This window comes from Prinia subflava, chromosome 3 (assembly GCF_021018805.1).
Source record: "Prinia subflava isolate CZ2003 ecotype Zambia chromosome 3, Cam_Psub_1.2, whole genome shotgun sequence".
NCBI lineage: Eukaryota > Metazoa > Chordata > Aves > Passeriformes > Cisticolidae > Prinia > Prinia subflava.
The window spans coordinates 30,554,504-30,576,179 of record NC_086249.1 but is presented as its reverse complement, the minus strand read 5'-3'; the positions used below and the strand labels follow the sequence as shown (position 1 = coordinate 30,576,179).

Here is a 21,676-nt window from a genome sequence, read left to right as displayed (position 1 = left end):
TTTTTGCCATTTTTTCTTTCAGACAGGTACAAACTATGAATGTGAAGTTGCTCCTGTAGATACTTTACTTGTAGGCAATGTCAATAAGATATATAAAATCCACTATTTTTGTGGATTCTAACCTAATTTTAAGTATCATGTCACAGAAATCTTTCACAGCCTTGGTGTTTGCACCTTAGATAACTTACATGAAAACAGCAAATAAGACTCTTCTAATGGCAAAACAAGCTGTGAGTACAAATTCCAGATTGTATGTCATGTATCACTGTATGTTCCACTGATGTGATAATGCAGAAAACACAGAGATTTGAGATGCTCACTTATGATTTAGTTTAGGAACCGGTTTCAAGATATTGCCTGTTGGCTTCCATCTTGAATATCGAGCCAGTGATTCCAGTAGTCTCCTTTGCACAGAGAAAATAATTGCTAACACTGAAGAGAGTGAAATGTCTTTAATATACAAATTATTTGCATTCAAATCTCTGTCCACATATTTATTTTTACCAGTGCATTCCCAGGAACTAGTACGAACAAATTACTTAAATAAAAAAAATAAAGATAATATGGATGCACAGTTAATCATAGTGAGGAGATACCTGGAAAAGCTTTTTCAAAATGCCACATTACTGATGGAAAATGATTTTCATGATGTTTGTTTTCCCTTTCTTAAATTCTACAGAAATCTTTTTTTCTTTTTTCAGTCCAGGATCAAAGTCTGATATTTCACCCTCACTGGTTTAGTAGAATGTGCTTTCCAGCTGCTTTGTGTCATTGTGTTACAATATTGGCCCATGTTTGCCAATATTGTGGTGCTCACCATGAGCAGTGTATCAAAACCCCAAATGAGTTTGGAGCTCACAAACTGTTAATTCCCCTAAAGGTGACCCAATTTGTCAAACAAAATTATGGCCTGATTGTAGTAACTCCAGTATGAATATTTCATTTCAGTATTAAGGTAGATTTGAGCAAACCCAGAAGTAAATCCTCTGGAATCTAAAACATTTTCAAAATGAAGACTCACATTCCAGCATATTGCAGGAGTGACCTAGTTCAGATGCATTTTCATAGCAACAACAGACATATCTGCAGTCTCTGCAGTCTTTGCTTAAAAGACATCAGTCATAATTACTATCTGGAAAAAGGATCAGTTAAAGTGGATGAAAGACCATTAATACTAAAAGCAAGGATCTCTATGACAGACATCATTTACAGATTTTTCTGCTGCTAAGCCACAAACAGTATTTCTTGCTTTTAGAAAACATTTGGTTTGGGTTTTATGCATCAGTGACTGATTCACTTGTCTTGAACTGTTTTTCATTAAATGAGATAAGAATAAACAAGAAAACATGAGAAATATCCTAGAAAACTCATCATACTTCAGGATACTCAATAAGATGAAAATAAAAAGAAGGAATAAAACTTGGCAGCCCTGGCTGAAGTAGACTGATGAATGCTGTCCTCATTGCAATGCAGTGCCACAGAGTGCTAGGTTCTGAATTGATAAAGTTTGAAGATAAGAAATCTTTGTAACTCATATGGAAAGCTTGGCTATTTAAAAAAAACCCCAACATTATATATTTTACAGCTCTTCAAATGTTTTTGTTGGAAATGAAAGAACAGCAAAACAGCTTATTAGATAGGGTTGCAAACAAATGGATGTAAAAAACAACTGATACCAGGAATTATTATTTTCAAAAGGTATTACTCCTAGACAGATGAAATGCACAATTTTATGCACTGATATGTATTTAAATATAATACTTAAAAAAACAGATGCACTCAAAAAAAATTCTGTCTGGTGAGGATATGTCCATTTTATTCTGCATGCAGAGGTCACTTGCTCTCTTCAGCGTGGAGGAGACTGAGGGGAGACCTCACTGCAGTTACAGCTTCCTGGTGAGGGAAAAGAGAAGGGGCAGGCACTGATCTCTTCTCTCTGGTGACCAGGGACAGGACTCGAGGGAATGGCCTGAAGCTCTGTCAGGGGAGGTTTAGGTTGGGTGTTAGGAAAAGGTTCTTCACCCAGAGGGGGTTTGGGCACTGGAACAGGCTCCCCAGGGAAGTGGTCACAGCACCAGCCTGGCAGAGCTCACAAAATACTTGGACAATGCTCTTGGGCACATGGTGTGACTCTTGGGGATGGTGCTGTGCAGAGGCAGGAGTTGGACTTGATGATCGTTCAGGGTCCCTTCTAACTCAGCTTATTCTGTGATTCTGTGATTCTGTAATCCCATGATATGTTACTTTAGAAGATAATATAAGACTGTTTTGAAAATGAATGACAAGAGGCCTACAAGAAAGATGGGACAAGACTCATTATCAGAAAGGCTGGAGATAGAACCAGGGGCTTTAAACTATGAAAGGGAGAAGGTTTAGATCAGATATTAGGAAAAAATTATTTACTGTGAGGGTGTTAAGGCACTGTAACAGATTGCCCAGAGATGCTCTGGATGCCTCATGCCTGGAGGCACTCAAGATCAGGTCAGACAGACGTTTGAGCAACCCTGTCCAGTGTGATGCCCCCCTCCCCCCTTACAATGGCAGGGGAACATTAGGTGATGTCTAAGGTCCCTTCCAACCCAACCATTGTCTCTGTCTATGTCTCTGCGATGTGACTGTAACAAGTCCTTAAAATACTCCATTTTCAAAATGCCCATTAACTCAATTCAGTGTTTTTTACCTCTATTCAGTTAATCATAGAGTATTTCAAGTCAGAACATAACCATAAGTATCCTAGAGTCCAACTCCCATGATTTATTTAAATTTATCTCAGAAAACATTTTATTTAAATTTAATAAGGTATCTGTAATGCTGTGAAAGTAAACATTTGAATTTCATTCCTTTTTCTTCAAGTTTCAACAAATGTATACATATTTTAGATCTAGGTCTTCTAAAAATATTCTGTTTAATTTGGTCTCAAATAATATGGGAATAATTGTATATGGTATTTTACTGTCTTTCTTAAATGGTCTTTGTAAGGCATGTTTCTTTTCATGTTTTTGGTCTGATATGAAGTTCATTTAAAACAGTCAGAGAATCCACAGGGTTTGCATTTGGACAGTTTTTCTTTTTCTCTTCTGTTTCTAGTATCTTTTATTCTACACTTTTTAATGTAAATCTTTACCCCAGGGAAAAGTATGGATATGTATTATGGTCACATGTTTAGGAGTGTGTACAAAATTACAGGAAATAAAGGTAAACTTCTGGGCTGCAGGTTTCACTTAGGTCTGTGTGATAAGGCAGAATGTGCACACCTTTGCCATCAGGAAGGTGCAGTGACCAGGGATGGTTTGTAGGCTGTGGATCTATTTAAGGACAAGCTGTATGGAAGAGCTGGGTGGAAGAGAGGGAGAGAGCTTAAGATGAACAGTGTCAGTTTAATTATGACTTCATATACAACCTTTCCTTCCTTATTAGATTATTTTCTCACAACTCCACTCTAACAAATGAATAACTAGAACAGAATTTTAGAGGCTTAGTGTCACAGTTTTCAGAAAAAAATATTAAGATCATTATAATGCCATTTCTGTCTCAGTATTTTTTTTACCATTCTTATACATAAAAATAATTATTTAGGCTTTTAGTTTTGACAGTACTGGGTCAGGTTTTGCAGTGTCTACATACACATTACATTTAGATAAGAAGTTCTTATATGTGTAGGGTAACTTGGTACAAAGTCAAATTTGAAGTACTCAAACTGCTCTAAAAACTATTTTATTTCACTATAATAGGATATTCTTAACCAACTTATAAAAACTAATTTTATTTTACTAAAAAACATATTTCATTGACTCCAAAATATATTGCTTTGAAATTTGACCATGAAAGAAATTAAAAAAAAAAAAGTCAATATTAAACTAAGAAAAAAAGAAGTGTTTAAATCTCCTGTGGATCTAGTATCCCAGTATTTAAACATCCTTTGTTCACATAGTACAAAACTCTCCATATTTTAGAGAACTTTGACCAAAATATACAGCAAAGATCTTTATCCTGAATGCTATCCCAGGGACTTTGAGTGAACTGCTGGCAACTGTGTTTGGCAGGATAAAGTACTTAAAGGATTGGCTTTTCTGTTGAGATTGCCACGAGGCAATCTTGAATTGAAAAGTCTTTTTTTTTTATATTCTACTAGCTTTGATTTTCTTACGAATATGTCTGTTCAACGTTTACAACTTTTACATTCACTGACATATTTTATCCATGATAATTTCACCTTTTTTAGCAGATCTGATTTTCATGAGGTAATCGCAGTTTTAAGACTTAATTAAAAATTAATGGAGGTTCCACTTTCCAATATCAGAGTACTAGATGTTACCAGACCTTATATAACCAGCTCTGAAACAAAGAAAAATTTTAAAAGAGTTCTCTTTCACATACGTGGAACATCATAGCTAGTGATGATTATATGCTAAGATTTTCTCTATTTCTCTCACTTTAATTTCAACAGAGGAATAGTCTTTCATTTGTGAGCCATAAAGGAATGCAGTAGGCAAAGACAGGAAAAAAAGACAGCTGAATTCTAGAAGATATGGCTGAAAAAAAGCTAACTTAAAATGTGAAAGTGTTGCAGTCATTAACTAACCAAAACACAGAGTTAATCTATGTTAATTAGTGAAGATGTTTAAAATCTCATAGAAAAAAAAAAAAAATTCAAGTAAAAGTTTCATTCCAGGAAGAAATTTATCCAAGGGGCACCTGTTGCATTATAGTGCTGTCTGTAGTAATAATTTAATAATTTAGAAGAGAAAACATTGAATTATCAGTAGAAGTCCTTACTGAATGTACTGTAAGTTTACCATTCAAATATTTGGCCCACTTTGCTCATGAGAGCTAATGCAATGGGAATTTAGGTTATTTAGCTTGAAGATACATGAAAAAAAAAAAATCAAGAAGTCTGTTCTGCCAATGAATATTTGTGCTGTCAGGAAATTCATCCATTATTATAAGCACCACAGATAGCAGCTACTGTGATTAAGAAGACAAAATCTTTCCATTGGAAGATTCTGTTTTAGTTACTCTCAGTTCTAGTTAGAAAACAACAAAGTGTCCATTCAGTCTCTGTAGGATGCAGGAGATTATGGAAAGAAAAGCATGCTACAGAAGGTACTGAACAAGGACAAGGAAGGAAAGAGAGCTGAGGAGCTTGGAAGTGGGAAATGTGAGACAGAGGAACTGCAGACAATTAAGCAAAATGAGTACATGGAGACTAAAATGGAGGTAGAAAGATGCTGCTATCCTTTTTGACCAAACAGATGCTTTCAGCAAGTAAGGGTACTGGAAATGTGATCAGTAGCCTTATCGATAGTAGGAGAGAGATCAGAAACCAGATGCAGGGTTCAGATATGACTGATACAAAGGCTGAGGAAAAGATTGGTCAGTGTGATGAAGAGGAGAGTGATCAGTTCTGTTTCTGCTAAGCACTCGGGAAAAGCAGCTCCCTTTGAGCTCATGTAGAGTTCCCCACATTACTGGATATTTTACATCAATCTCTCATGTCTTAGTTTTCCATTTATAAAAAGGAGATAGTAATAACTACTCAGTTCACAGGAACATTGTAAAAATAAATGTATTGATGTTCATGAAGCACTTAGACGCTGCAATGATGAGCACCATAAAAAGCTTTTGAGGAAATTAATTTAATCTTCAGAGTAGGTTTTGGATAGTCTGAATTAATGAAGGCAGGGGGCTGTGCAATGAACAATAGAAAATAGAACACTGAACACTGTTCAGTAAGTGCACAGCAATTCTTCTGTAAACCGAAAGAATCTAGTAGGTCTAATAGTAAAAAAAGAAGGAAAAAAAAAAAGAACAATAAAGAAAAATAAAGAAACAAAAGAAAAAAATAAAAGAGAAAAGAGATTGTGCGACAAGTCTATTTTTCAGGACCCCAGCATCTAACGCAAAATTCAGACTGCACAGAAAATGATTAATCTCTCATCCTGTAGCTTGGATGTTTGACCTTGTAACTAACAAAATTTATTGTAAGATATAATGTGTAGTTAGACACACAGTGTATAAATTCCTGACTTAATATATTTTGTTTTAATTAGTGTGGTAGGTATGTGGGTGGGCTCAGCATTTACATATTTATAGAATCCTGAGGACATTTTTACATATTTCCATGCTTGATGAGATATAGGGCTGAAACCCAATTAAAAGGTTTGTTTGGGGGATTTTTATTGTCTAACTCTGTGTATGGAGACAGGCTACAGTACATTTTAGAGAAAGGATTTTTATATATATATATATATATATATATACACACCATATCCTATGAAAACAACTTCTAACATCTGACATTTAAAACCACCTCAGAAGAAAATGTAAACTGCTAGATGCAGATAGCAGACCTAACAAAACTACCCAATCTCACAGAGTTTAAGACTATCATGTTACAGAACTTGACATTATTGTCACATGGTGGTTATCTGAAAAAGCTTTTGATGTTGTCATTATCACTGGTGAACATTTATTTTTGGAAATTGTTTTGATTTTATTCTTAAAATAATTACAAGAAAATATAAACAAATCAACATTTATATTACCATGTTTGTGATTTTGCATGAAAACATTATAAATAAAATATATTCAGTTGAGAATACCACTTCCATGTTGACAAAACTTCCCATCTTAGCAGCTTTAGGCGATTTAATTAAGATTTGTGCTGTGATCACTAGTGAAAATATCAAGAAAGACTAAATTGGCCTTGGAATTGCACACTGTTATGAAGTTTAGTCACTGAGGTATTAAATTTTGTGAATGGAACTCATGGATCTTGGAACTAGTTTAAGTCTGGATTTACATTCTTGTCTTCTCCCATTCCCAAAGTAAATGCCTGATTTTCTGTTCCTGGTATCTCATGTTTCATATGGAAATAGATGTATAAGCTGGTCTGTCCTTATAGAAAACCAAACAAAGGTGACCACTGAAGTTGGGATCATATGTAGATTAACTTTAATTTATCCCACTATATTTTCTTTCCATTTTTAGTAATCTAATTAAAAAAAAACTCATCTGTTTTATATTTCCTTTGCCAGGCAAACTCAATTTGACTTCTAATTCTCATTTTACCCATGTGTTTCACAACCTTCCAGATGTTTTCTTTGATGATCAACCTCCTTCATTCACTGTAGGCTTCTATTCATAATAACACTTATAACACTAGTAACACTTCTTCAGTGTTATTAACACAGACAGAACTCAGCTCTTTCCTAGAGGTTTTCCTCATTGAGTTCCAAAGTATCATCAAAAGAGACTCCACTGCTTTTATAAAGAGTGCAGTTCCTAGATCTGCTTTAATACCCTGTCCACTTATATCTTCTTCCCTCCCAGGCTTGAGCTGCTCTTTCCTTTGTCCTATCACAAGTACCTGTGCCCTTGCACTTAAAAACAGGAGAATAACCAGTTAGATCACTTTACTTTTCAATGAGACCAGGCGCCTGATCTGTTTCTCAGGAAAGCCATAATACTAATACATCCGTGTCAGGATAAAGGAGGGAGAAAAATGAGGGCAGGAATGTCATGGTAGCACCTCAGATACCGTGCAAGAAATTTCGAGTAAAACTTTTCATTTGAAAGAAGTTACAGTAGTGCTCACCACAATATGCCACACCTGGAATGGTGTAAGTAGAGAGATGACAACGTAATTTCCAAAAGTCAGTCTGAGCTGGAATTTGTGAAGGAAATTTAGAAAGTATTGTCTGGTCTTGGCACAAAATTCTCCTTCAACCTTTTAAAATTTTTCCTGTTTCGTAAAGCTACCACTAATTACTGTCATCTATATTTAAATGGCAAGTCTAATGATTCATTAACATGATAGATTAGACTGTGGAAGATAGGTGAGTTAGGTTATGGGCAAGCTAAACACCAGCCTTCCACTCCTGCAGAGAAATGCACACTGCTAAAATGAGAAGTCAGTAGATGTACTATGCATCTTTAAATGATTGCTGTAATTACATTTCAAATGGTGTCTCTCTACATGACTGACTTCTATTAATTCTTCCAAAGAACAAGAAATATAAAATGTATTGTGTAAAGTACATTTTCAAAATAAAAGACTAAGCAGAACTTAAACTTTGGAATTCTTTTTTGGCATCAAAACTTATGTAGCAATAAATGATCTTGACAAGCTTAATAAATCTCATTTCCGTTTAAATACTTGGAAATAATCACACCTTTCTTGGTGTTTGATGGATATGAGGATCAATGAGATTGAAGTTATGCCTATGCGAATTTCAAATGGAATGATATAATAAATGTTGCTCAATGGAGTACATCCAGAACTGATACCCCTTTCTAAAGCTAGTAACTTATCCTAATGAGTATCAAACCTGCACTGCATTGATGTATAATACCTAATTGAGGATCTGATTCCAACTTTTCACACTGCCTTCGTTCTAGTACTATTGTGCTAAAGAATAAATGTTAATTTTAATTAAGAAGAAAAGATTTGCTGCGTTAAGAGGTTCCTGATTTTTTTTCTCAATGTTGTCAAAATGTCGCTCTCAGGCTGAGGAAATGTATGATTTCACCACAGAAAATTCAAGTGGATGAAGTTAAGGAATGAGTAAGGTGTTTTTAAGGACAAAGAGGAACCAGCTTCTTTTGGGAGAACAAGGAAAATCTTCTATCTTTGCCTTTCAGACAAAGATATTGTCTATGTATAGTGTATTTTGTCTAAGATTTTGTCTAGTACAGTGAAAGGTATCAAGAAATAATCTCCTGCACTGGATTTTCATCACAGATAGTGTAAGCGTGTTGGAACAGTACCTGTGATTGTTTGGTAGGACCACAGCCTTCTTCAAGACACTTCTTGTCACATTTTGGGTGTTAGCAGAATTGACTAGGAGCCATTCTCAAGAGGGAGTTTAGAAGTACTCTGTGTCTTGTAAAGTGGAATAGTTTAGAATTATGGACGTGGACCTTGACATATGATTTCCTCTCAGTGTAAAGTAAGGAATGCTTACTTTACTAGCACAAAGAGCCCCTTTTGGAACTGACAGGGTACTGTTTTGAGACACCAGACAGAAGATGAAAGAATTTCTCCACTCTCCTCTTGTCTTCATGAAAGAAACCACCTGCTTTTGTAGATAGGAAAGGATTGGGCTTCCTTTGCTCTTTAAAGCAGTCTAATGGAGAGGAAAAGTAGCTGATCTTTAAATGCTGATGCAGCAATGGAAAAATGGAAATTGACTGCAATTTTCAGACAGCTTCAAGAGAAGTGAAGGGACAGAAACAGAGAGCAAGTCTACCAGAGCTGGTCCTACTATTAGAGACAAGCCACTGTTGATAGGGTCAGAAGGCACTTTCTAAAGGCATACTGTGAAAGGGGAATTCCAGGAAACAAGTTGTTTATTTTTTTCCAAAGCTTTCACTGGATACCACTCCTGAATACAGCTGTACTTTTAGAGGGTTTACTCTTTGGCAATACTCAATGATTTGTTTGGAAATTTGAACAGATAAAATTTATTAATTTTTCAATTTTTTTCTGAAAGAATGGGTGCTGTCTTCACAGTTTTAGGTGACCTGCTTATTCTATTGATTTCTGCATACTTGCTTTCAGACTCGGATTCACCAATGTAAAGCAAGGTTGAAGGTAAATTTTCATTGAAGATTCACCATAGTCACAATAGAGAACCAAGATCTCTCTTTTCTGACATGAGAGCTTTGAGAAATGTTGCTTAAAATGAGTTGTAATGAGTTCTGCAATTTTTAATTCATAAAGTTTATTATTCCAAGGTATTTATTCACTTTAAGAAGAAAGAATCAAGAAATGAATGACAGAGGGCTTAATTAGACCTATTATGTGTCTGTCATGATGACACAGCAACAAGTCCATACAGATTGTTTCAAATCTTGCTTCAGGAAGCCTCATGTTTAACAACAACAGTTTAAGCATGTGCCGAATTTTAAGAATGTACATCACCCCATCAGTTTCAAAAGGATTATGCAGACACTTTAATAGGAAATGCCTTTTTAGACTAGAGACAAAGTTCTTAGCATTTTGCACCACTGAACTTAGTTGTATAGATCGAATATATCTATAAACAAAATAAGTATCATCACAGCTAAAATTAAAATAATTTCATTTTCCAGACATCTAATATGACTGAAAACAATTTTTTCAACATTTTTACATGAAAAAATTATATCTTTCAGTTAATTTTTTCCTGATCCTCATAACAAAAGGAAGGGCTAGATTTGCTTAATTTTAAAGTAGATATATGCAAGTGGTTTGAAAAATTATTTGTGGCTGGAAACAACAGCTGAAACTGTTGGTAGAGTTTGACAAATTCACATTCATTTCAAATTCACTGAATGATACTCTTCAATTAATATATTTATTATGAATAAAATTCAAACAATTCTACACAAAGTTTACTTTTTCTGCCATTTACACATGACTTTCAGGTGTCTTTTAAACATATATTTTCTAAAGAGAGCATATTGAGATAATGAAGAAAACAATCCAAACATTTTGTAGTGCAAGTAACTGTTGTAGGTGTAGCTATTAACTGACATATTAAATTTTTTTACACAGATGTGATGCTTTCAGAGCAAAGCAGCCACAAACTTAAAAGTTTATTACAGGATGATCAGAGGCACTTTTGAAAGTGAAATTATTACTACTTGCATTTTGATTTCTTTTCTCACTTCAGTTATCACCTTTCATTTATAGTACCTAAAACTGTTTAGATTTATACGATTTGGAAGAAAATGTTGCTTTTGGAATTCTGCATCTTCTGAAATGAACACGAGAAAAAAAGGCTTTTCTCAAGTCTAGAGGGTTTAAACAAATCAACTTTATAAATTTATGCTAGGAAATTACGAAATATACCCAAGAAGGTGTCCAGGGAGCATGATGGCAAGAAAGAAACATAGATGATTAAACTCATTCCTTAGTAGGTGAAAATTCAAAGGCTGACAAAAGTGGGCTGTGATAGAATGGGCAGTGTGCAAGCTGTCTCCTCAGAAAACTATCAATTTTTATGTCTGCATCATGAGTGACCTTTTATTTTGTACATCACTGGTCAATCATTGTAGATCATCCATTGGAAAAGGACATTTAAATTGCATCTAATAAATATCCTTCTCTTTAGATTAAAGGAAAAAAAAATCCAGATTTAGTAAAAGAAAAAAGGAAATTATATAAAAAGCTAGTGACAATTGGATTAATAAAATTGCAGTGAGAAGTTCCATAAATGACAGGTGAGAAGTTGTTTTCCCCTACCAGTTCTTTAGGTTTTTAGCCCAGGCTATAAATATCACTGAGATAGTAGGCCTGTGAAAGGTTGAATAATCCACAGATAAAGGGAAGCAATTTTGTTTTGTGACCTAATGGAATATAGAGATTGTACATGTGGCAAAGGTAAGTACAAGATACATCCGCTGTTGTAGCCAAAGTTATTAGGACACTGATCCAAAGAGAAGCTGTGGAACCACATATAAAAATATGCAGTTGTTTTGTACTAAGGCAAGTATACTTAGTCAAGTCGAAATATATATATTATTTTTCAATTTTGCATCTGATTTTATTTTTTTTTTAAATATACTTCTAATTTCATTTACAGCATGCATCAGTTTTCTTTCTTGCGTTCTTAAAATAGCATAAACCAGCGTGACCTTGGGCATGAGACATCATAGGAAATGCAAAGAAGGAAAAGAAAGAGAACTTTTATTGAGTTTAAATCTTCATAAGTGTTTGCTGTGGTAGTTTAAAACTTCAAGTAGACCTTTAACTGCACATAACTGGTCTTCCAACTTTGCTCCATAAAAATAACCAGTGATAGAGTAGGCTATTTCAAGTATTGTATCTCCAAACATATACAGAGTAATGTTTACTTTATATCTCTTTCTCTTTCAAATCCAAAGATATGATATAAATATCTCAAAGTATTTCCTATTTTAACTGTGCACACATATGCAAATGATATCGTACATAAACATTTATACTTGCAATGCATCACCAATGCTGAATTACATGATAATAACCATAGCAACTGGGCTTCTGGCCATGGAACTGGGAGAGAACTAAGAGCCAGTGTGACAAACATGCTCTCCTTTTTTGGGTTTCCTGATATTTTTGCATAGGCAGCTTAGAGTACACACTTTGTCTGTAAGGTAGTGTCAAAGGCCTTGGTTAATGGTCCCTGTTCCATTTTGAGCTGAATGACATTTCTGTTTCTAATTAGAACAACTTTCAAATTACAAAGATGTAACTACTTTCCACAGAGGTACAACCCATGCATTCAAACAAATCCACAAACTTAATTTTTGGGGTTTTTTTCCCTGTGAAAAGTGTGGTAAGTTTCTAAGCTTTTGGAATCCACATCCATGGTTTTCAGTGACAAAAGGGAAAATGAACACCATTATGTGTAGTTCTGTATCTCGTGGTCAGAAATAGCTTGGTTTATTCTTGGGATTATAGACTACCCTTCAAGACACTAGACCCCAGGAAAACTGCAGAGCATCAGTTACTTTAATTACTTTAAGGTTAGGACATTTCCCTTAAAAATCTATTACAATGCTTTAGTTTCTGTCTTACTAAAATCAACTGGAGAGATGCAGGCCAGCTGTTGTTAACAAGAAATACTTAATTATAAAGGTGGTGAGGCACTGGAAGAGGTGGCCCTTGGATCTGGTTTACAACTTTTCACTGATACAAGCTTCTGATATTTTAGTACGAGTTTACAGTATGATGACATCATTAAACTTTAATTAATTTAAATAATAATAAAATCTGAGTTGCTGCATAATGCAAATATTATTTCAACATGAACACCAACCATTTAAGAAGCATTAAAACAACAGTGGAGGATGGATTGTCGTGCAACATAGAAACTGAGCTACAAATGCACACTGAACTTGAAATTGCTCTTGTGAACAAGTTTCTGACAGACTTCTAAAAGAACTTCAATCAGTTATTATTCTATCATTTTAAAAAGATTTTTATGTCCTTATAACAGCCTTTTCTCTCTTGAAAGTCCTGCAGCATTATTTGCTACACCTCAGCACTTCCAAGTAGTATTCCACCATTAAACTTTCCTCAGAAACTTTCATTACACTTTCCAAACACTTTAATGAACAGAAATCACATTCCAGATATTACAGTGTAATAATTTTAATCCCTGCAAAAGTAGGTGTGTAAGATAATACAAAGTTAAAAATCCAATGAAAATAAAACCACTAAAACAAATATCTCATTTTTTTTCTTTACTTTATCTACATTTGTTTTATTGGAGGAGATAATATTATAAGTACATGGAGGCCTGAATGAAATGAACTGTGGATGTAGTTATTGAAATTTATAGGTCTTCTGTTGTTTGAGCTCCAGCTCTCACTTTCCCTGTATTTTTTTTTTCAATTGGAGGTTAAATTGCCACCTCTTAGAGATGGGAACAGAAATATGAGATTCAGACACCCAGAACCATGTATTTTTACCAGTGATTGGGTTCTATAACCAAGAGATTTGTAATAGAATAGTTTTCTTGCCTAAAAGATAAAATGCAGCAGAATTTTCTCAGAAGCTACATTTAAGACTGAAGTCCAGTAATACCTTGAGTTTTAAACATGCTGCCCTGGCATAAACAAACTTTGACAATGTCATTATTCTCCTAAGCTCAGAAGTTGGTGCATAGTGCTATGATCTCCTAACAAACACCTTGATGGAATATGCAGCAGATAAGACCTAAGCAATCTGAGGTCTGACTCAACCAGGAAGGGATGGATTAAGGGAGGATCAGACCTCACACTAGATCTGCTGAGTTCTTGACAACACCAGATGTGTTAGTAGAAATGCAGATGGCAACTCCTCCTTAAACCCATTGTTCCAGCTGTGGCTATATGAAGATCTGCCTCATGTTTCATGGTAATGTCTCATTTTTGGTGGGATCTGAGAAACTAGGATGGAGTTCTTTTTGCACTCCTCTTAAAAACCCCTCATGGTAAGATTCATCTAGATAAACTAATAAAATTATGTTGGATGCCTTCCTGTAAAGTGCTGAAGGTAAATTAGGGTTGAAGAGAAATCCTGGCCCTGTTTTTCCTGCTTCGTATGTTTGAAACAGACCATGCTATTGATAGACCATAGCATTTACTTGGGATCATGAACTATTGATAGCTTCTGGAAAGTATGTTGTAGTGAATGACTTCAAAAGCTAAGACATTTTTGGTTTCCATTAACAACTATAAAAACCCCTTCAGTTTTACAATGTATGAAAGTACATTGGATAAGTATGCAAAAAACAAAGACATAAACCACATATATTTATACACATATCTACATAAAAAAAAAGAACAGTTAGAGGTGCAGACTATCCAAAAGATATATAGGCACTTTATCTCATTCTCTTCCTAAGTTTACAGTTCTTTCTTTCCTGCTCAGAGAGTGTGGCAAAATGATAGCTGTTTCAGGAAACTAGCATTGAGTGAAATACATCACTGTGGAGTATTCAAGTATGCCATTAAAGAACAGCATTTGGGATCATGCACTAGAGTTGTTTTCCCTGATGGTTCTGTTCTTAAAAGTACTAAGTCCACAGAAAATAACTCTCTTCCACTAAGTATTTTATTTCTGATTTTGAGATTCTAGCCCAGCAATGTCAGTGTCACTTGTATAAAGTATCCAAATTACAATTTAGTGTCTTATCAAGCAATGTAAAGCTTTGATTTATCAATATTTAAAAAGAAATTATTACTCACATGCAAACTGAAGAACAGCCTCTCTGCTTAAAATACTGCCAAAAACGTTTGTAGTTAAACATTGATACTGTCCAGAGTCTTTCATTTCACTGGGGTTGCTGATGATCAAACTTCCTTCTATTAAACTGAAGCGATAATCACTTTCAATGTCGATTTCAGTTCCATTTCGAAGCCATCTTAGGGGGAAAAAAACCAAAACAACAACTGAAACTACTTGACCATTTAATAGCCAAGTGAAGGTATCAAGCTTAGGACACAGAGTCTGATAGCTCCAGTTTTAACAACAAGGACAAGTATTCAAAGATATCCTGTGCAAGAACCCATTACTCTGGCAAAACTTCAAAGCATAAAACACAAGTAAGACCCATTCTTCAACCTCTGAAGAAAAAGGATATTCCTTCTTTTGTCTATGCTGAATGGAAATAATGATCTCTTCTTTCTTTCTGCTTTTCTCCCCCCCAAAAACCTAATGTTCACAAAGGCTTACTACTTGAAAACTGCATAGCAGATGCATCCTGCATCCTTTATGTCAAAAATAGAAATTTTACTGTGCTTATGATAATCAAAGTTTTAATTCGTATTCCATCATTCAAGCCTTAGGCTCAACTAAGCTTACAGGTAGCAGAGCTGAGTCTGCACTGCATGCAAACAAGGAAATTTTTTTTCCCATTCTTTCAGCGTTTGATCTTCTCAGCCCAAGAAACAGAGACACCTCATTTAAATACAGAAGAAAGAAGAGCAGGACCTGTGAAGAGCAGGGATGTAGATTGATGTACACAGGCTGTTATGCAATATAGGATATTGGAAACCAACAAAGGCAAAATAATATCAGCTGAATCAGTACACACACAGTTCAAAGACTGGAACAGGAGACTGGAATTAACTGCTGGGTGGCCAATGGCAGTTCCTGGCAGCTACTAGGTACACGGAAACTAAGATCAAATAAACAGCCTGAACAGGTAATGCTAAGATAGGGAGGTGTTTGTGAGTGAAATAGTGAAATAAGAAGCCTCAGCAGTAAAATCAAGGATGGGAGTAAAGATAAGATGGGAAAAACTAGGCTGTAGGAAACATAAAAAGTATCCCAACTGGGGCAAACTTTTGAAAAATTCCTGAATAAACATTTATTTTTATGAGGTTTCAGAAGTAACCTAAGAATCTCCTAATTTTTCAGTTGTGCAAGCGGTTTTATGGGTTTCCCGCCTGTCCCAGCTATTGTTTGCCAAAAAGCCTCAGCCTCTCATTCATCTCAAAAGACTGAAGCAACAAACCCTGTAATAGTTCACTGGCTGAAGAAGAAAATACTTTGTCTGGTAGATTAATAGACTTTAGCAGTCTGGAATAGCCTTTTATATGTGTGTGTATGTGTTTGCAGTTTCTGAATTAAAGAACAACATCCCCATGCAAAGACTTTTAGATTTGCTTTTTTGTCAAAGTGTAATTACATGAAATTGTTAGAAGAGTACAAAGGAAAGATAAGCAGTGTAAACAGATAGGGTACAATTATTATAATGCCCAGATATTGCCTTCATTACTCTTTCGCTGTCATTCTGCAACTTCAAATTTGGCTTGGGAAATTTCCAGGAACTTGCAAGCTTTGCCAGAAATCGGCAAAGACTGGAAGAACTTGGCAACATTTAGACTCCAGAGACTACTTTAACAAAGCAAAATAATTATCAATTCACCCTATCCTGTTAACATTCATGGTGAATGGGGTACAGAGAGCAGAATTCGGCTGGAGTAGTGATGAATATTTCTTAAGGCAAAGGTCAGAATTGTCAGAATTTGGATGAACTGTGAATCTACTATTTCACAATTGGACTTTTGATTACAGAGCACCTCTGCTTCATTGAATGTAAGAAATGAAACAGCATTGACAATTTATTTATGTTTTAAATGATAACAGGGGAAGTTTGGTAGGATTAGCTATATTTTAAAATAGACTCATACATAGAAGAGGTAAAAAGGAAAAGGAATTTTTAATTTGAAAAATTGATTAATTATATATATAATATCTTGAATAAATTCATAACAAAAGTTAACTTATCATGCATATATCCTTGTCTATATATATGAAATAAAAACTGCAAAAGTAATTGATCTTGAATGGAAATTTAGATAGGGAAAAAGCAAAAAATGCATGTTTTGGCATTTCCAAATTGGAACCACCACAAAATTCAGTTAAATTAGCTTTTTTCCTTTAGTTTCATTTTCAGTTAAGTTCAATGAAGAAATATGTTCTTTGAATTCTACCTCAAAACTTTGGCTCTCGATAACTGCACGCCTCTATTTCTTGGGGTCCACCCTGAGGGATTGTATTCCCCTCATGTAATCTGTGCACATTATAGAAATAGAAACACTGAATTGGGTGACTTTTTTTCTTGGTACCCTGACTGATCTGGAAGGACATAACCTAAAATAAAACACTTCCAAGGCCATAGATTGTTATGAAAACTCAGATGGATTTTTTTTCTTGAAGAAAAGTGACAGATAACATTTCAAAAAATGCTATAATCCATCTTAAGTGGGCAAAAAATATATTTTAGAAAACTTTTTCAATTGCCTTTTCTAACAGGAAATGATACTAAGAAAAAAAAAATTACTACCTTGCTAATGTGTGTCTTAAGTAAAACAGTACATGCAGTGTTTTGCAATCAGTGAAAGCCATGTAGTTAAGTGGCATCTCAGAGAATTCAATACCTGCTTGTAGCTCAGTAACACTGCTGACCTGTGAGATACCACAGGAGGTTTGTGAATGTCTGTATTCCTCATCAAAGGGATCTCTGTTATCTTCTTCATTGTACTGGTCCTGACTCGTGATGCCAAAGTAGGATTTGCAGAAATGCTAACCAAACAGAATCAGATGATCTCAGGGAGTTATTCCCTAAAAGTATGCATCAAAATACCTTAATGTCTGAAAGTCAAGAAATTTAAAATGTTTATTTCAGGGTAGGGTTTGGACAAGGGGAAACAAAGCTCTGTGAAAGGAAGAACAACTGAAATGATGTGCACATTCTCCATTCCATTAAAACACAGTCATGTCCAAGAACAAAAAAGAATTTGAAAACAGGTTATGAACACTGTGTCACAAATTACGCGGACTAAAGAAATGAATTTTAAAAAGGCAGAGATAACTTCACACTGAAACTTTTGACTGCTTTCAATGTTCTTTTAATATAAATTTTAAGAAATACGTTCTGTGCTTTGGTTTTGGCCAAAAATAATTCTTAGCAGCACAGAGCACATGTAAATAAAGGCCCAGTACAGCTGGCAGAGTCTTTGGTACTGTGGTTGGACAGTGACATACTCAAAACTTGGTATATCTTTTGAGGCTTAAGTCCCTCTACATTTGTTCTGAAGTATAGTATCTTCCTCAGAGAGTAGTTTTTTCCTCGTTTTCCTCCCTTGAATGATAGTGTGCATTCAAATGCTGTGCAGACAAGTGGCAGCAATAGAAGGAGAACTTAAAATTTGCTGTTTGAATTAGGCCTTTTAGGTTAAATCTCTCCTTCCATGAGCAACAGTCAGGAAAGTTTGTGTATGAGGCTGCTGACACCAATTAATCTCTGGAGAACTGAAGACATGAATATCAAGAAACCATAAAAGCAGCCCAGGTTGGAAGGGATGTTAAAAGGGCTCCAGTGTTATGTGGAAAATGGAGCCTAGATGAGATAATCAAGCATTTTGTTCATCTGTGTCTTGAAAACCTTCAGTGATTATTGAGGAGTATGAAACCTTCTTGCCTCTTGTTTTCTCTATGTGGCTCTTTGTGAAGAAAGAGTCCCTATGTTATTTGTAACCTCTCTAAAATATATTGAAAGTCTGTATTTGCTGATTACATTCCACTGGGAAAATGCAAAAAAGGGTTAGATGAAGAAAGAAAGAAGATGGAATAAGTTCTCCACAGATACAATTACTACAAGAATAAGGAGGTTGTCTGGGAGACCTGAATATAGGACTCTCCTCCTCTGAGGTGAGTTTGTGTGTTTTCCCCATTGTCACAGGCTATATTTAATGGACCAACAGCATTGTTGCAATGTGTGGAATTAATACATTTTTTTAAAATCAAAAAACCACCAGTAGGTAACAGAAATTACACAAGGAATATCAGTAAAGAAGAATGCAACATAACTTGTATATCAAATAGTGAGGAATTCATGCTATTCTAGTTTGGAGAATTTCTGGATATTCATTCTTAATCCATGTTTTAGTCACTCCTGTACTGGTTGGGGGGGGGGGGGGGGTTGGTTTGTGGGGGGGTTGTGTCATGCACCAGATCCATTTGATGAGTCCATGTGTTGCAAGGAGGCAAACTGAGTGCTGTTGTGGTAGGGATGTCTAAGGATGATGGTACTGCTTCCGGATTTCTTCAAGTTATAGAAGTGCAAGAGTTCTGATTCAAATAGCTCTAAGGAATTTTCAATCAGAATTCTGAAGAATTCACAAGTGAAATAAAGGTAAAAGGCAAAAGACAAAATGCAGAATTGATGATTGCCACCTATGACAAAACACAATAAGAGTCCTTGTGTTCCCTTTGTATTTGAAGAATGACTCTGTGAGAAAAGATGAAGGGTATGTGGAAAAAATAACCAACCATATGTTCCTCCATTGCTCTTACATCACTTGTAATTTGCATAAAATATGAGCAGAGACAGATATAGCAAATGGGTAATGTGACTGCAACATACTGTTACCACCTGTAAGTGAGCACCATCAATACACTGCACTCTGAGGCTCTCAGGTGTGTCATCACAGACCTGAATAATGGATAGCTGTGGCATACAAGTCTGTATGGAAAAATAAGCAGCAGGTGATGGCTGCAGAGGAATAAAATGGTAGACTTGTGAGTGAAAAAACACCGGACTTGACTCAGCCATGGTATCTTGTAGCGCAAAGTCACGCCATTGAATGTACATATACTCTGCTGCCTTCCCTATATATTGGGATAGTATTTTGTAGCCTTATAGGTGTTGAGAAATGAACCCCAAAGAATTTAATATTTGTAGGTTTTCTGTTGTCACAGAAACAATTCAACAAACTGGACAGAAGGAGTCTCTCCAAATGGATAGAAATGATGCAGAGAGTACATAATTTGAAACTTAAAATATTGCTTTGTCTTTAATCATTGCCACTTCTGCTTCTTGCATATCCAGAATTACAAAAAGCATTCGATCAGGAAAACCATTAGTGTCAGAGAGCTGTTTCCATTGTTTCTCACCAAAATACATTGATTCTCAGAGTAGGACTGCAGTGGCTAATATTCTGAAAGCTAAAAAAACAAAATTCTAAAACAGGTACCTGTATGTGGGAGTAGGATTTCCACGTGCTTGACAATTCAGAGACACTTTCTTTTCCTCAGAATCAGTTGGAAAAATCATATCATCTGGCTCTTGTACAAACACTGGCCCATAATCAACACTTTCTGTGGAAAAAAAGTGCTAGTTTAAGAAAGCTGAAAAAATGCAAATCTGTTATAGATTTTATAATGTGAGATTAAAGTATGCAAAATTATATCTGCCTTCTGAAGTTTCATGTTCCATTACTTCAAAAGCTGCATTAAAAACAATTATTAAAAGGGAAAAAAAAGATAAAGAAGGAATATAAGAAATATTACTAAGTGAAGAATAAAACACAGTATGATTTAAGTGTTTAATATGACTAAGAATGGCTTTCTCATCAGACATATTTTGGCCTGCAGTGTAGTGAGACGCTCGAGAGACTTAAGAGGAATTAACTCTGCTTATAGAGAGGAAGGTAAACAAATTTTTTCCTTCTGCTTGCAGAACTTATGTCACAGAAAAGTAACACACATTTTTCCCCTTTATGACAAAGAGTTGCTAAGAAAAATTACTTGGAAAATTAATGGCAGCAAATGGTGTCTGTTAATAAATAATATATAGCCAAATCTGACATTTCATTTTCCTCCACTGTCTTCTCTAATTTTGGCATGTACCTGTATCTTGGTAAGAATTTACATTTCTGAACTAGTAAAGCTGGATAGACCCATAGAACATGTCTGTGACTCCAGTTCATTCATATTATGAAGTGAGAAGAGGAAGCCTTCAGGAAAGTAAAAGGTCACAAGCAAAGTATGCCTGATCACGTTGGTCTGAATAACTAAAATTATCACTGTGCACCACAAGCCTGTGGAATTTTAATAATTTTAGACTTACTCCAGACTCTTGGATGATTTAAATGCACAGTGCTCTTCATCTTCAAAGAACTAGCCCGATTATTTGTGTGGAGATAGTGGCATTGCCCTTCTTCTTGCACGAAACATATGGGAGCAGGGTTTTCTCTGTTAGTTTTAGGGTTTCATATGTTCATGTGATAGACATCCTCCAGTTCTTACTGAGGACAGCACAACACACTCAGCAGTTTACATCATCTTGCTGTATTTGTCCCACTGACAACAGCTTGAAGTAAAAAAGGTACACCTGAAGATTTGGGGTTTGGTCACTGACTTGAAAATTATTTGCGACATTATTTTGCCAGCTCCACACAACTTCCACCACATGGTATGGTTTCACAGTTTTGGGAATTGCAATCTTTATAATGCTATTTTTATACTTTATCATACTAATAATAACTTTTTTCATATTATCTAAGGCTAACAGTCTCAGAAGATCTGGGTACACAGGAAAAGGTACATGGGGCTACAAGTCTTGGTACAAGAAAGAAAGACTTTTTTTGGAGTCTGGAAAAGGATGAGAAATGTCATAGCATGCTAGTTTTGAGATGCAAATTTTCATATCTTTAAATTCTTATATTTGTGGTTTCTCAATTCTCTTATCATATCTGTAAAAATACAAGACCCCATTAGGCTTTTCAACCTTTTTTTTTTACTGACTATACATTTATTATACACTCCAGTTTTGTCTTTTTACGCTACTATTTAAATGCAGATTTTGAAAATACCTATATTTTCAGGTGTGTATGCTTCTACTGGAATAGATTCAAATAATTATCATGTCAG

General features: G+C 35.2%; 1 protein-coding gene across 6 annotated transcripts in view; it reads right to left on the bottom strand.

Moving 5' to 3' along the window:
• Nucleotides 1–21,676, bottom strand: part of CNTN5 (contactin 5) — a 605,427-nt gene that overhangs the window by 203,276 nt on the left and 380,475 nt on the right. For all 6 annotated transcript variants that reach the window (XM_063394532.1, XM_063394528.1, XM_063394530.1 and 3 more), the window contains 2 exons: nucleotides 19,999–20,122; nucleotides 14,701–14,876 (listed from right to left, as the gene is read on the bottom strand). In XM_063394532.1, the coding sequence (XP_063250602.1) occupies nucleotides 14,701–14,876; nucleotides 19,999–20,122 (300 nt within the window). The remainder of the gene's footprint in view (nucleotides 1–14,700; nucleotides 14,877–19,998; nucleotides 20,123–21,676) is intronic.